This window comes from Ursus maritimus, unplaced genomic scaffold (genome assembly GCF_017311325.1).
Source record: "Ursus maritimus isolate PB19 unplaced genomic scaffold, ASM1731132v1 scaffold_19, whole genome shotgun sequence".
NCBI classification, from domain to species: domain Eukaryota; kingdom Metazoa; phylum Chordata; class Mammalia; order Carnivora; family Ursidae; genus Ursus; species Ursus maritimus.
Window position 1 is genome coordinate 5,945,027 of NW_024424341.1, and position 15,886 is coordinate 5,960,912.

Sequence of the window (15,886 nt, forward strand, 5' to 3'; positions counted from 1 at the left end):
TGCCCTCCAGAACTCTGCGAGAATAAATTTCTATTGTTTTCAGCTGCTAAATTTGTAGTTCTTAAGGCAGCCTCGGGAAAGTAATACATCAGGTGTTCCCATTTTACCAACAGCCACCCTCAGGTACGACTGTGCTGAATAGTCTCACAGCTATCCGGGAACAGAGAACGGATTTAAATCCAGATCTTTTGCCTCCAAGTGCAGAGCAGCACTTTTTCTATTGCTCAGTATTTTCTAGAGATTACTTATCCAAGTGGGGGGTTAATTCAAGCATTCCAATGGAAAAAAACCTGCCAAAATAATTTTTGGTAAGGATTATGAAAATAAGACAATTTGCTGAATTATCTTTTAAAATATATTTATCTTGATGTTTTTAGCCTTGACACACTTTATAAAACATAAAGAAATCGAAGAAAAATGTGATACCATCTATGAAATGCTTCAAAATTCAAGTGAGACAGTTCTAGTTCCAATTTTTGGTTTTATTTCTTCATGAGGTGATTTCCTTTGACCTTGCTAATTTCTTTAAAACCTTGATTTGATTAACTTGACTAAATTCTCTTTTCTAGACATAAGATTCTAAAACCAGAGTGAGACCCGCTGAAAAAAAGACAACTTCGTTACCTGGAATAAATGAATATTTTGCTCGAAATCCCAGTCCTTCAAGTTCTTCATCAGAACTAAACTTAATCCACATGAACCTCCCTGTTGATCTAATTAGTGGAGGGCTTTTCACGCCACAGTACCGATCTATAAGTGGAGAGAAACCAAATGGCCCATCTCGAACCTCCAAGTGGTCAAATCGACATTCAAATGATGGTTCTATATAGTAATGTTCATCAAAGGTCAACTCTATTCTTTGACGTGGAGCAGCTAGAAAATAAAAGCAAGCAAATCAGGGCAACACAAAGAAAAGTATAAGTGTCCTGACACAAGTAGGAAAAGCAAAACAACTGCTCTGTTACTGTTTCACAGATGAGAATCATGAGGACAGTTACACATAAAATTCATAATTAATATTATTTTATATCAATAACAATGCTGCTCTGCAGAACTACAGTGCTCTTTCCCTTTGGAATATTTTGTTTATTAAATTAGTTAAATGTACTTAACTGATTAAAATTAGAGTAGAGAAGCTAATGCTTAGTTCATGAGATACAATGAATAGAAAAACAGAAGAAACGATTAAGAACTAATGTAACTATGGACATAAATTTGCATAAAGCATGATAAGCGATGCCAGTAAGTTTGAGTTTCTTTCTTTCTTTCTTTCTTTCTTTCTTTCTTTCTTTCTTTCTTTCTTTCTTTCTTTCTTTCTTCTTATTAGAGAAGTTTCTCATATATACCGATGCATCTGGTTGAATTATATGTTAAGAGATTCAAAATTCCTATAAAATTTCAACTATTATTTTGTTAATGTGTTCAATATTCAGAAATATTTATAATTACTAGAGTTCAATTCAAATGCATGTTTAAATTTTGTTCAAACTGGCTTAAACTGGGCATCTTACCAATGTACTTAGTTTTACAATAAAGTTAAAATTCACCCATTAAAAGACAGAAAGTGGTCAAATACCTTCCAAAATGTAGATACACTCCTTGTTTGGTGGATAAGAGTCAGGATAATTTGGTGAAGCAAAATGACCTCCATTGCTGGTTCGAACCCAAATGCCACACTGGGTTGCAGGAATATGCTTGATTCCAATATTTTGTCCATCTTAGGGAAAAATGGCATTTAAAACATGAATTACAGCAAAAGAGGATAGCATTCTTCTCTTTTCCCCACAATGCAGCCACACAATCGCGCACTCGGTGTTACACAGACAGCGTATGTAATTTTGTAAGAACCGCTGCCAAGTTTAGCGCGACAAACTGAACACAGCAGAAGTGGGAGAAGGTAGAGCTGTATGCTGTGCTGGGGGGAAGAACTTGCTGCTAGAGGACAAGTCTGCCCTACAGGAGAGCAGGGAACTAAAATGCTTAGATTTTACAAGGGCAAAACCGTGTGGGAGAATCTGATACATCAGTACGACTCTATAAAATTCAGTTCTGACATAAAAATAAAAGGATCCCAGGGGTTTCTCTCTGGCATGGTACCTCTATATTTAGTTTATCACAAAAGCCAAATGGGATCCAAAGCTTACAAAGGGATTTTAGTTAAAGATTGTAGATTGAACACACGCATTTGGTTCTCTCTCCTTAAACTCCACTAACAGTACCGGATTTCTTAAGGGCAAAAATAAACCCCTAAAGAGGCACAAAGAGGAAGATGCAATCGCAACAACCGGCAGGACCTGGTGAGCAGGAGAGGCCATGACAGGTGGTGGTGAAACTGTCCCTTCTAGAAACATGAGGCCTGGCTAAAAGTCTATTTAGAATCAATCTGATTTCTAATACCCCCCCCTACTCTACAAACCTAGGTATCTCCTGCTCTGTCACCACATCAGAAAACAGAGGATTCCTTTGCAGAAGACAAAGCAAGGTTACTGGACTAGGAGACACCAGGCACAGCTGAGGGTGACGATACCAACACACACGAGGAGACGAGGGAATGTTAACACAGTGAATGGCATTCCTGGCCTCTTCCCCCACTCAACTCCTTTAAAGCCTCTAGGTGAGATGCAGAACTCTAAGCAGGAAATGGAAGGCCTCCTCTCTGGGCACTCTGCAGTGCAAAGGAAAACTGCCAGCAGTGGAGACTCAGGAATTCCCCAGCGCCGGGTCACTCACCGGTGAGGGCCATAGTAAACAAGTCCTTCTACACCTGCAGAGAGCTAATCATCAGATTTTAGTGCTCCTCTCATAAGAGCAGACAGTCAAGGATCACCAGATATTTGAGGAAAGCCTCTAATATGAATAATGAATAAAAAATGAGAAGAAAGCAAATCTGAGGAAACAAAGATTATGTAAAAAAAAAAAAAAAACCCAAAAAACCCAAAAAACTAAACAAAACTGTCATTTAATCTACCCTTAGAGAAAAACAGAGTGTATCTATAAAACAAGAACAAGGATACTTTAAGAATATTCAGAAAACAAAAATTTTCTAAAAATAGAAGAAATGAAAAATTAGTAGAAATTTTAAAGCAGAGGACCACAAAGTGTAGCCCTGGGCCAAATCTGACCTGTGGCCTGTTATCTTAAGGAAAGTTTTCAATGGAACACACCCATGTCCATTCACATGCCTATGGTCCATAGCTGCTTTCATGCTACAGCAGCAGAAGTGAGTAACTGTAAGGCCTGCAAAATCTTAAATATTTACTGTCTGGCCCTTTACAGAAAACGTTTTCCAATTCCTGGTTTAGAGGGTAAAGTTGGGGAAGTCTCAATAGAGACTGAGAAGAAAACAGAACAGAAAGACAGACGGAAAACAGAAAAACTATAACCACAAAAATATCCCATAACCAACTAGAAGATTCTTTAGGATAAAACAGAAAAAAAACAGATAAAAGGGAATTTAAAAACTTAAACAAGAAAAAAAGGAAATAAAAGTTTCCTAAACTGAAAGACAAAATTTTCATATGGAAAAAGCTCCACGAGTGACTTAAATTCTGACCACAGATGTGACCGGAATTATGACAGAACTACACCGAAACAGGTGGTACAGAAGGAAAGTAACAGAACACTGGTATATGGTCAGGGGTAGGAAGGAGGTGCATGAAAGAGCTAAATTTTCATCTTGTATGGTGGGAAATCATTGTCTAATATGTAAAACTGAAATAATCAAGAAGTAATAGTATAACATATTATTTAGAAATATGCAGGGAAATGCCAAAAGATCCAGCTAAAATTCTGGTTATCTCCTTGGAGAAGGAAGTAGAGTAGGAGAGGATGGAAAACTACTTTTTCATAATTAACTTGGTAGAATGCTTTCATTTTTGCCATGTGTATGTATAATTTAGATGAAAATAAAAAGGAAATCAGTAAATGTTCTAAACTCTGACATGAAAACCTGGTTCAAAAAGCGCACTAGCTTATCTTCTTTCATAAACAAGGGCAATCAGAACAGGTCCACAGGGCTTTGAGTAAGATACTGATGGAAATATTTTATTTGTCTACATTGAAAAAAGGGATTTCTATTTTTGCTGAGTGATAAAGCATGAAACTCATTTAATTTTTGGACATAATCCATAGTGTGCTAGGAGCTACTGGTGACGCCCATTTAAAAAATTTATCAGGGCAGGACTTGATGTTGACAATTTACTCTAGTTACCTGCAGCCGAACCCAGTAAAATTGAGGCTGACAGGTTGACAGAAAGCCTTAGGTCACTGGAAAACCCCAGAGGGATTATGGAAATGGTATTCAAAAGTCGGGATCCTTTCCAATAAGCCATCCCACTCACTGTCCTGAATACGTAGTAAGTTATCACCGTAAGTACTTTACCTTGGGTCTTTTGGGCCACAGCAATCCCTTCGACTACAAGTATTGTTATTAACAACACTAGAGAAATAACAGAAAAGAAAAGTTAAAAAACGGAATCAATATTACATTTTACTAAATCTATAAGGAAAATGAGATGATAAAGAAAAGATTAAGGCTGCTATTTCTTACTAACGTTCACTCTCAAGATTTTTAAGGGTTAAATGTTATGTTCTGATTTACCGTTTGACACTTAAGACAACCCAAGAAAAAACACAATTGATACTGTACTCATCTATGTAAGCACTAACAGTATATGCCATTTAAAGCATTTTTCAATTTATGATAGATTAAAAACACGTAGTTTTTTGCAACAAACTTTGCTGACCCCAATTACCCTGTATTTACTGTACTCTGTCTCAAAGAGTTTACGTGCATTGTATGGCTGGCTAGCTCTGCGATGTATTACGCCAGTAAAAGTTCAGTTAGATTATCTGACTTGTGAGAGCATTTATAACAAAGACAGAAGTAAGGGGGCAGCAGTCTCCCAGAAATCAATTCAAGATGTTTCAGTTGTGCAGCACTATGCAGGGTCCTGCACTACAAAAGCCAGCATACCTAGAAAATGAAGCTTTTTTCCCCCCAAGCTGAACATTTCTGAGACCCAGTCAATGACCTATTGACTTGTTTTGTGTATGTATATGCATTTTGATGATTCTTTCAAACATTTTATTTCTATGAATGGTGCACTGATATCTTCACTCTCCCTTTCAATGGAAACCACAGTGTGAACTGGAGTTTTTATTATACATTCAGTCAATGAGCACTTACAGAGTACCTACGGTACCAAAGGAGAGCAGGCACCAAGGATACACAGATGTTTGGGGGAGAAATACAGGAAAATAATTAAACAGCATGGACTTTGCGAGTCAGGTGGATCCAGGCTGGGGTTCGAGTTTTGCTGTGTACCAGCTGTGAGGCCTTTTTAACTCTGTTTCCTTATCTGTAAAATGAGGATGTTGTCCCAGGAGCACCAACCTCATAAGGCTGTTGAGAAGATTAAATGAGATGATGAGGCATAGAGTACTGTTCTATGCTAGGCATTCTGCTAAATAAATGATAGGAAACTACGTCCTTAAAGAGTCAATCTATTGTCAAAAAGGATTTACAATACAAGGTGAACGGAAGTTTAATAAGAGTTATACAGAAAGCATAACGGAAGCAGAGACTGGAACCATTCATTCTGCTGGGGGTTAAAAGGAATAGAGTGAGGAAAATTCCAGAAATAGAAAGAAAGAGCTTAGACAAAAACACGGAGGAGCATGGTCTTGGAGGGTTAGCGGACTCTGAATACCACAGTAGGGTCAGCACAAGGAGGGGAGTAGCGGTGTATCAGGTGAGAAACAGAATGAGGTCTGATTGTAAAAAGTCTTCGCTGTCATACTAGAGAGTTTGGACTTTTGACTATCATGAGAAGTCATTTGGGGTTTTTATTTTTATTATTTCTTTCTTCCTTTGTTGTTCTTAAGCAGGTCCCTCGCTTTCACAACCCTGAGATCACGACCTGAGCTGAAACCAAGAGTCAGACGCCTAACTAACCGACCCACCCAGGCACCCCTCATTTTGGGTTTTTAAACTACAGAATGATACTATCTATGTTTTAGACCAATAATCCTGATGGTTTCATGGAGTCTAAACTCTCAAAGAGAAGAGAGAAAGCCATTCAGGAAGCAAAAATGGTAAGGTCTTGAAGCAGAGCAGTGGTACTGGAAATGGAAAGGAGGCGAGATTTATGACATGGTTCCGATGTGGAGCTCACTGCAAATGGCGACTTACAGGACGAGAGCAGTGACGGGCACGCAGGCACTGAAGAGGCTGCTAGTCGAGTGACTGGTAGGTGGTCATACCATTGTTCACACGACAGCAGGTACTGAGTGTCTACTATCCAAGTCACCAATGTGAAAAGATAATTCTTGCCATCCAGTTGTTTACATTTTATAATCTAATCACCGACAGCTTCATCTTTAGCTTCCTGTACCCTTGCTGACCTTCGTCTCCTCTGTCTTCTCTCAACACCCTTCATTTCCCCTTCCCTTGCTTTGGTTGCTAGTAGTACTGAAGACCTCCTATTACACAGGAGCACTTCCCCCTTCACACTTTGCACTGATCAGGGTTAGCAATGGAGAAATGAAACGCTTTTTTAAAAAAGAAAATATTTAAATATTTACGATCAAAAAGAAAAACCTAGAGTAATACTAGGTACCTGACAATTCAGCAAATAACACATCCATTCGTATCAACTGATCTTGTTAGAGGACACTATTTCCCAAGGCATATCATTCAGATGATACACAACGGATCAAAATTTTGGGCTCAGTATACCCTTCCTCCTGAATCACAGGCATTAGCAGTTTTAGTTTTCACATTTATAAATCCCAGTATATAAGTAACACAAAGCCAGGCAGACAGGGCAAGTAACAAATCAACAAACTGAAACCAGGAGAGCAACAGTAAAACTATGGCAAAAGGATGAACAGCGCCAGTAAAATTACATAACGATCAGTGAAAGTTGTCTATGTAAAATATCTCATTTATGAAATTTACAGTGTGCGCAACTACAGATCATTTTAAAAATAAAATTATAAGCCCAAATAAACCTATTATTCTTTTCTACTTTATTTAGACGGTTGCTCACAATTTCCTCTTCCCCCAAATGTTTAAAAAAACTATTCACAACTCAATCAACCAAATGAGCTATGCTACTGAATATAAAAATTTTATATGAAGAATTAGGGTGAATGTGCACAACAACCAGGGAGAGAAATATTTAGTTATACAGTTGTGACCATCAATCATTCTAAATTCTATATCATAATAAACATAGTTTCCTTCTAGTTGTATAATAGGGTCTTTGCAAATTGCTTGTTATAACCAGCTCGGATATTAAAACAAACTCCATTAATGCCAAACACCGGAATTATTTAGTACACGAAGCAGTCCTTTGTTCTGTCTTTAGTTCCAATCACATGCCGCTGTTCCCTTCTTCCTCTTACCAAAAGGATCAATAATTTCTCAAGTCCAGAAATACCACACATTTTGAATTCAACGATAATGTACCCAAGAAGGCATTAGTTCTTGAAGGTGGAAATCCATGCCAAAATAAAAATTCTAAACTCCTTAACCATACTGTTTAGTTATATGGAGAACTGCTCGTAATCTGATGGCTAAAAAGGGAGTGCCCACCACTTATGCCCATACATCTGGTTCTGGAGTTTAGCCGAGGCCTCGTAATAGTGTGTGTACAGCCCGGGCGGCTCAGTTGGTTAAGCCTCGACTCCTTATCTCAGTTCAGGTCATGATCTCAGGGTTGTGAGACTGAGCCTGGCCATGAGCCCTGTGTGGAGCCCTGCACTGGGTTCCATGCTGGATTCTCTCTCTCCCACTCCCTCTTTCCCTCTTTGCACTCCCTCCCCTCTCTTAAAAAATTTATTTTAAAATGAAGATTTACATTATGAAGACAGATGCTCTTTAAGGTGCTACATACAAGTCCTCAATGCTACTCCTTTTACCTTCAATCACTGTCATATTAGCTCTAAGACAAGCCTTCTCCCCAGGCCTTCTAGTTTAAAAGGCCTTACCTTCCGCTGTAAAAATCAAGATCAAATTTATTCTTTCCACTGTTAATAGTGGAAACTCTGGCCAGTGCAATAAATACTGGAAAGGAGACAAAATTATTATTTATAGATAATGTTACTTAAAACCTAGAAGTCCCAAGATAATCATTTGGAAAATTATTACACCTATTAAGAGAAGAGAGACTAAAATAAATTAAATAAACAAGTAAATAAAGTTAATGCAACAGAAGAACAAGTTTTGGATAATAAAACAACATAAAGGTAACAATTCTTCCCAATAAGTCATATTTAATTATATTTTAATCAAAATCTTAGTTTTCTAATGGACTAAAAATGTTGCTGATGCTCGTCTTAAGACTTTTTTATATTGGCCAAGGAAAACTAAAAAATAAAGACATAAAATACATAAAAAATAATATGTACTTATTGTAAAGCTACAGTAATTCAAAATGTAGCAATGGTATAGAAAGAACCAGATGATCTGTCAACAAACATACCCAGCTCCCACTGCATTACAGGCAGTGGGGTCAGTCCCTGAGGCTAGAGCAATTAACCAAGCAGCCTCGGTCCTTATTCTCAAGGAGCTTAAAGATAAGACAGAAGAAAAGAAAAAGCTCAAGAAACAGACATATATATTCCAGAATTATTTTACGTATGGAATTTGAAACTCTCAGTGAAAGGACAGGTTTAATAGATGATTCTGGGATAACTTGATAATTATTTGGGGGAAAAAAAAAGCAGATCCCTACCTTCAAGCTAAATAGAAAAATACCAGGTGAAAAAACAAAAAGGTAGATTATGTATGTATCCTTTTGGGTGGAGAATACCTTCACTTAGTAACGACAAATAAAAACAATGAATAACGGAGAAAAAAAGATTATGCCACTAGAAAAATGTGCCAAAAACCAAAACAATACAAAAATTTAGCCTAATATTAAAAAAAAAAATGCAGATTCTACTGTTGATCAGGATATAGGAAACTGACATACACTGTCAGTGGATTGCAAACTGGCATAACTTTTTGGAGGTTAATCTGGTAATACATATCGGGGTTTAAAAATGCACAAATCTCACCCAGCAAGTCTACTTCAAGGCGGGAGAACGGAACCAATCACTGGGACAGGAGTGTGCACCACAATCTCTTATTAAAACACAGACTGTGGGGGGCAGGGGTTACTTTCAGAGATTTTGACCTAGTAGGTCTGGGGTAGGGCTTGAGAACTTGCATTTTAACAAATTCCCTAGTGAGGCTAAAGCCGCTGGTCCAGGGACCATACTTTGCAGGCCAACCACTGCAATAAGCGAATGATAGTATACTGCAAGAAATGGAAAGAGGATGCCTGTTTTCTCCATTGGTGATGGCAGGGGCAAGGCTGGGCCAAGACGGATGGGGCAGGGTAGAGGGTAGGCAAAAAGGAGTTGATGAGTCGATTTTGGAAATGTTGGTGAATGCTCTGGTACCTATTCTCATAATGTTTCTACAAATATTTCTTGTTTCTGAACATCTGCACTTGCCTTTGCTTCCATCAAATTACCTTTGCACTGTTTAAAACCTGCTTTTTCTAGGAACTTTCAAAGTTAATTTTATTTGATAGCATTCCGATTTTTCACTTCTATGACTATAACAGTTCTCCATCTCTGTCTGGTTTTGTTTCTTTTATTTTTACTTTTTCTTTTATACAACCAGTTACATAATATAGAATATATTTCTGGCAAGCATACAAACTGTGGAGATAAGTAGTTAAGGGCTAGAGTGAAGGCTATCATTACTAGGGACCTAAGCTGCTTCTATCTTATTGCTCAGGTATATATGACTTCCCTTCCAAGTTCATCTTATGGCCCAACATGGATGCTGGAGTGCCAGCCATTCTATCTTCATTACAGCTATTGTGCCCGTATTAAGAGTCAGCAAGAATGAAGAAATAATATAGGACATTCCTCCTTCCTTTGAAAACACTTGCCTAGAATTAGAATCTACAATGATCTCAAAATAAAAATTTTAACTGAACAAAAAACCACCACTTTCCCAAAGTTGCACAGATATCTAATTGGCCAGACTCACTTAGTCACATGGCCACACCCAACCCTAAGGAAAGCTGGAAAATCTAGTCTTTCTGTGGGGTGGTCATGGGCTTAATTAAAATTCAGAGAATTACTGAAGTGTAAAAGGGATATTGGTAGACAACTGGCTATTTCTGCCATGTCCCCTCCAGTCTCTTCTGTACTCAGCAGCCAGTGACCCTTCAACACGTAAACCAGATCCTATCACAGCCCTTCATAAATCTTCCAGTACAGTCCCAGTACATTTAGAGTTATGCATACCCCCTACTCTGACTTCAGAGTGCTATGTGATTTAGCGTCTAACCACGTCTCTGACCTCCGCTTGCTACCTATCGCTACACGGGCCTTCTTCCCATCACTCAACGTCCCACGCCAATTCTTGCCTTAGGCGCTAGCTTGTACCTTTTGCCCGGAATCTCTCTGCATGGCTAGTTCCTTCCTGTCATTAGGGTCTTGTGAGGGCTTTCTGACTTCTAAAGAAGCTCTACATCTTCTCCTTCATCCTGTTTCTTTATATGAATATTTTAATTATTTTTTATATCACTTGATAGTTTGCTTATTATTTGTCGGTTCCTACTAGAAAGAGGAGCCTTGTCTGATTCACTGATGCATCTCTAGTGACTAGAAGATTGCCTGGCTCACAAGCGCATTCAATAAAAATTAGAGGAACACCTGAGATGCCTAAGCATGATCCCGATTACGTGTTTTTTGTAACTACAACATACAGCGCGGAGTCCCGCGTTAACAAATTACGAAGCACACGTCTTGGGTAACGGCAGTCACACAGATGACCCCGCTTCTTTTATCAAGCATAAATCAAGGGACAGGAAAAGAATTATTTTTTTCTTTTCTTTTCAGATACCCAGCCACTAAGCTTACTTTTGTCAAGCTGGCTCAATTTACCTTTGTTAGTAATTAAATGTGCCTCTTTCCAATAAGCCTTCCTGTTTTAAGCACCAAAGCGATAAATGTACGGTTTGTAGAATCTATCACGAGATACCAGATGTAACCACGGCCTAACTGGCCTCCCTGCTCTTTACTATCGCCTATAATGAAGGCAGAATGGAGTTCGACAGAGTCCACACACTACTTGAGGTGGCAGTAACTTGGTTTTGATAAACTATGTTCCACAGAACAGAGCACCCAAATTTAATCAAACTCAATTTTACTTCTTAGTTAAGAAAGAAGATGGACTCGGCAAACTTTGGGATCACTCCAACCTGCATATGCTAATCACATGCCAACCACTTTAAGGAAGAGCAACTGTAGCAGAAGTGCTTTCTTTCCTGCAGAACGTGACAATCTCCTTGCTGGCCAAGTGCTCCTAAGAGGGCAATTTTGTATGTTCTCATTCTACAGGAGTCTTCTTTAGACATTCACAGCAAAAAATTTTAATGTGACCAGGTCACATTTTAAAGAGTGATATCTTCTCACCCACTAGTGCTGTAACTGCCAACATATTACTCCAGCCATATTTAACCAACATGTTTTAATGTCATTTTGCCTAGGAAGAATTCAACTTTCTGATTAGTACACTGCAATTTTGTGAGTGATACAACAAACATGTTAAAAAGTTATCAGTTTTGGGGGGCCACTCTGATGAGCCTTTGACCTTGCTCTTATCTATTATCTTTATTTAGTTTTTTTTTTTTAAGATTTTATTTATTTATTTGACGGAGAGATAGAGACAGCCAGCGAGAGAGGGAACACAAGCAGGGGGAGTGGGAGAGGAAGAAGCAGGTTCCCAGTGGAGGAGCCTGATGTGGGGCTCGATCCCAGAACGCCGGGATCACGCCCTGAGTCGAAGGCAGACGCTTAATGACTGAGCCACCCAGGCACCCCTATTTAGTTTTTAAGTACCCCCTCAGAAGGGTTCCTTTTGAGGAAGTTCTCCTGTTAAGGTAAGTCTGGAAACCAATGGACCTGATAACATCTTAAGATTCCCCTTTCCAACTCAAAGACCATAATAACTGGGATTCATAGTGATTCAGGGACACATTGTTTAAACACCAAGAATTACTCTGCAAGGAGCATAAATTTAAAAATGAGACTTCAAAAAAAAAACAAACCCAAAAAACTATAGGAGACTGCTGAATGGGTAGTAACCAAAAACAGAATTTGAGATTATTTTAAAACTTCGGATATGAACTTTATTTATAGTTTATCTTTTTTCTATCTTATTCCAAGAAGGACTGAAAGGGATTTGAACTTGTTTTATAATGCACATATGTGTGTATTGCAGGGCTGCATGTTTTTCCTAACAGGTGAATTTGGTTTCAAAACACAGATAAACTGGGGGGTGCCTGGGTGGCTCAGTTGTTAAGCGTCTGCCTTTGGCTCAGGGCGTGATCCCAGGGTCCTGGGATCGAGTCCCACATCGGGCTCCTCTGCTGGGAGCCTGCTTCTTCCTCACCCACTCCTCCTGCTTGTGTTCCCTCTCTTGCTGGCTGTCTCTCTCTCTGTCAAATAAATAAATAAAATCTTAAAAAAAAAATACAAACACAGATAAACTGTATTCTAGTTTGAGGATTTACCATAATAAACCCAGTGTTTAGTCAGACTTCAATTTTCAGCATTAAAACATTTTCTCCTATTCCTGGGGGAAAAGTAAAAAAGTTAATTTTTAACAAGACTGTGCTTTAAAACTTCACTATTAAAGGGAGAGCTTTCCAGTACTGTACTTATTTTTCTATAGTTTACTAATTTTTGGATGAGGTGTGAGAATGATAGACAGGAGTTAATTTTTGTCAGTCTCAGGTAAGATTTTAAAAATAGAGTGCCAAGGGATATTTATGCTGTCACACGATAAATTTTATAGCAGTTTATACAGTTTAAATATAACTGAGTCTAATAGGATTTTCCTAAAGTGTGAAGAGTGAATAAAGCAGTAAAAAACGTGTTTATAATACTAAAGCAATATTTTCATGTGACTATGATGTTTACTTAACTTTGACAGAAAGTTAAATCAAATTTTATAAGACCCAGAGGGATCATAAACAGTTAAAAGTGAATTATTCCGTTTTAACAACATATGAAAGGTTTAGAAAGCCTAGTAGAGTTATCCTTCTGTTCTCACTGCTGAGAGTAAAACATAATCAATGGCATCTTAAAGAAAATTACCTTCTACTTAAGATCGCACACACTCATTATGGATGATTTGTTTTAGGAGAAACTGACCATAATACTGCAAACAAGGCTTTTGGTAGGTAATATCTATAATTATGCAAATACTAAATAACTGCTTCTGATAAGAACCTCTTCAGTACTGAAGCAATTCACCTTACAGGTGAGTACAGGACACTTAAGGGTGGCTTTTTCATGCCTTGATGCCCCAAATCAGTGGGAGCACTAGGAAAATCCAGTATTTTTCCAAAAGATAATTTCTTAAAATTAAAAAATAACAATTTTTGTATAGGTGACACAGGCATTTGGTTAAAAAAATCAAGTGCTACAAATGGGGGTGCAGTGAAATAGAAGTCTTCCCCTCACTCTGGTCTCTCAGATTCCCTTCTCAGTATCAACTTTTGTTAATTTCTTGACTCTTTCCAGACCAATTCCCCATATTTACAAGAGCACACACACAGACTTTAGAAGACTTAAACGTAGCTTGTTTCATTTCTAGCAAGTCTACAACAACTTAGTTCGAGCTTTAAAAATAGTCTAGCATGTAAAACAAGCGTAGATTTTAGTCTACACTGAAAAGAAAAGCCAGATACTACATTGTTTTCACCATTGGCTCTGCCATCAGCACAGAATCCTTTCCTGAAAGGTGCAACAACCAAATGCTTCACCACAGCGGCCACAGAGGGCAGTATGTACCCACGACAAAGGCAGAGACAGAAAAGCTGCAAATCCCTTCAGGATTGAGGAGGACCAGCAATTCTGTCCTATTCAGCTCAGTTCCCTGAAGTTCCGCAGGTAGGGCTGTGTAACAGGGCTCACTGATTTCTCCTTAGCGGGCGACCCAGATGGACTGTCATGATGTTGATAACCATAAAGCAGTCACGGCAATGAAGCAAATTTGGATAATGAGCACTATCAGAAAACCTACTGTGCACGTAGGATTTATTTTGGAAGAATAAAACAATCTTAATTTCCATGGAATGGCTACGTAAATTAGGATTTACAGAGAGTTAAACTATACAAAATTAACATCAGAGTTTTAAATTTTAATTTAATGAAGGAATCACTAAGAATTCATGGGGTGATGTGAAATATTCACTAGGTAGAAAGTCCTGGGTTACCTTAGTACCAACTGTATCTCTAAGTATACAGTAGGGTAAACATTTGAAATGAAACTGCTGAAATCTCAATTATGAATTTAGGAAAATCTGGAAAGCAGGCAATCGTCCAATTAAAATTGAAAGCAAAATTATGCTGAATTTTCTAATAAACAAATTTGAAAAAAGTGTTACTATGGAACGGGAAAAAAAAACCCAACATTTATCACTGTACAAATATCAGGATACAACAAGCTATATATGACACTGCTAACACATTACCTTAACTCCTTACCCAATATAAAAAAGAGGATATGTCATAGCATTACCAACGTACAGCTATTCAGTTTTCAATTTAAATCAGTAGGGGAAAAGGGAAGCCCTTTTTTGGTGGTGGTGTTTTCCTCTGACGACTGAAAAAGGATTTATTCAGTCCGAGTTTCGGAAGCAACTTTGCATCACAGCCTTAATTATCTATGCATATAAATTTCAGTCTAAAATTATACCTCCAGGAAAATGCAAAGCAGCTATAGCATGTCTGGGAGCTTTGTGCACTTGTCAAGCCCACTGTTTTAATTCCCGGTACAACAAATCAGAAAGAACCACACACCAGCGGCACGGTATTCCGAAGTCCCGGGAAGCGCCGGGGCGCGGCCGCGAGCAGTGGGCTCCGGGCCGGGCCGAGCCGGGTCGCGGCGGCCGCAGTGGTGCCGCAGCCTCCGCGGCCGCAGCAGGTGGGACCCGGCCCGGCCCGCAGGCCGTTCCGCCACCCGCCAACGCGGGGCTTTTCGAGAGCTGCTCCGCGATGCCTCGGCTGGGGCTTTTATTGTTTGCGTGGAACGACTTTCTGTCATTAAATGCTGAAAAAGACTGGCCTTCGCCCCACTTACACGAACCCCACAACTTTGCGAAGCGATGCGCGGAATTGTAAGGAAGAGGCGCGAGGACACGGCTTGGAGGGCCCGCCGGGCCGCTGCTTCCCGATCTACCGCGCGTTCCCACCAGTGCCCCCCGGAGCCTGCCAGACTCGCAGAGGGCTGGGGGAGAGGCGCCTGGAGAGCAAGTCAATCCGGGCGGGCGCGAGAGCTCCGCGGTCCGCGCGGACCAGACAAAGAGGCGCGTCGGGCGCCGGGGAGGGACGCGAAGACGCCGGCCTCGGCCCGCAGGGGGCGCCGTCCGCGGCCCCCGGCGCTTACCTTTGAGGACCGCGCAGAGCTGCTCCAGGGCCATGTTCCCGAGCGGCCCGGCGCTTCGCGAGGGGCCGAGGCGGCGGCGAGGAGGAGGCGGCGGCGGCGCGGCGCTCACGGCCCGGCGCGGCGGCAGTCCCGCTCGGTCCCCATCGCCGGCCACCAGGCTGCCTCCCCGCGGGGCAGGGCTCAGGTCCTGCAACCCGCCATGCCCGAGCCCCGCGGCGGACTCCCGCGCTGCCCGAGCCCCCCGACGGGCGCCGCCTCCTGCTCCGCGGCGCTCTGTCCCATCGACTGCCCCGGAGCCGAGGCGCGCTGGCGCGAGGGACGACTCCGGCACGGACCGCTCCTCCTGCGGCCGCGGCGCGAGCCCCTCCGAAGTGGCGGGCGCGGGGAGCCCCGGCTCATTTAAGCAGGGAGCGCGAG

General features: G+C 40.4%; 1 protein-coding gene across 2 annotated transcripts in view; it reads right to left on the reverse strand.

Annotated features, from left to right (window-relative positions):
• Window positions 1–15,547, reverse strand: part of NETO2 (neuropilin and tolloid like 2) — a 56,883-nt gene extending 41,336 nt beyond the window's left edge. For both annotated transcript variants that reach the window (XM_040633256.1, XM_040633255.1), the window contains exons 1-4: window positions 15,470–15,547; window positions 4,382–4,438; window positions 1,577–1,717; window positions 625–873 (exon numbers count right to left, since the gene is read on the reverse strand). In XM_040633256.1, the coding sequence (XP_040489190.1) occupies window positions 625–873; window positions 1,577–1,717; window positions 4,382–4,438; window positions 15,470–15,503 (481 nt within the window). In that variant the 5' untranslated portion in view covers window positions 15,504–15,547. The remainder of the gene's footprint in view (window positions 1–624; window positions 874–1,576; window positions 1,718–4,381; window positions 4,439–15,469) is intronic.
• Between the last annotated feature and the right edge of the window lie 339 nt (window positions 15,548–15,886).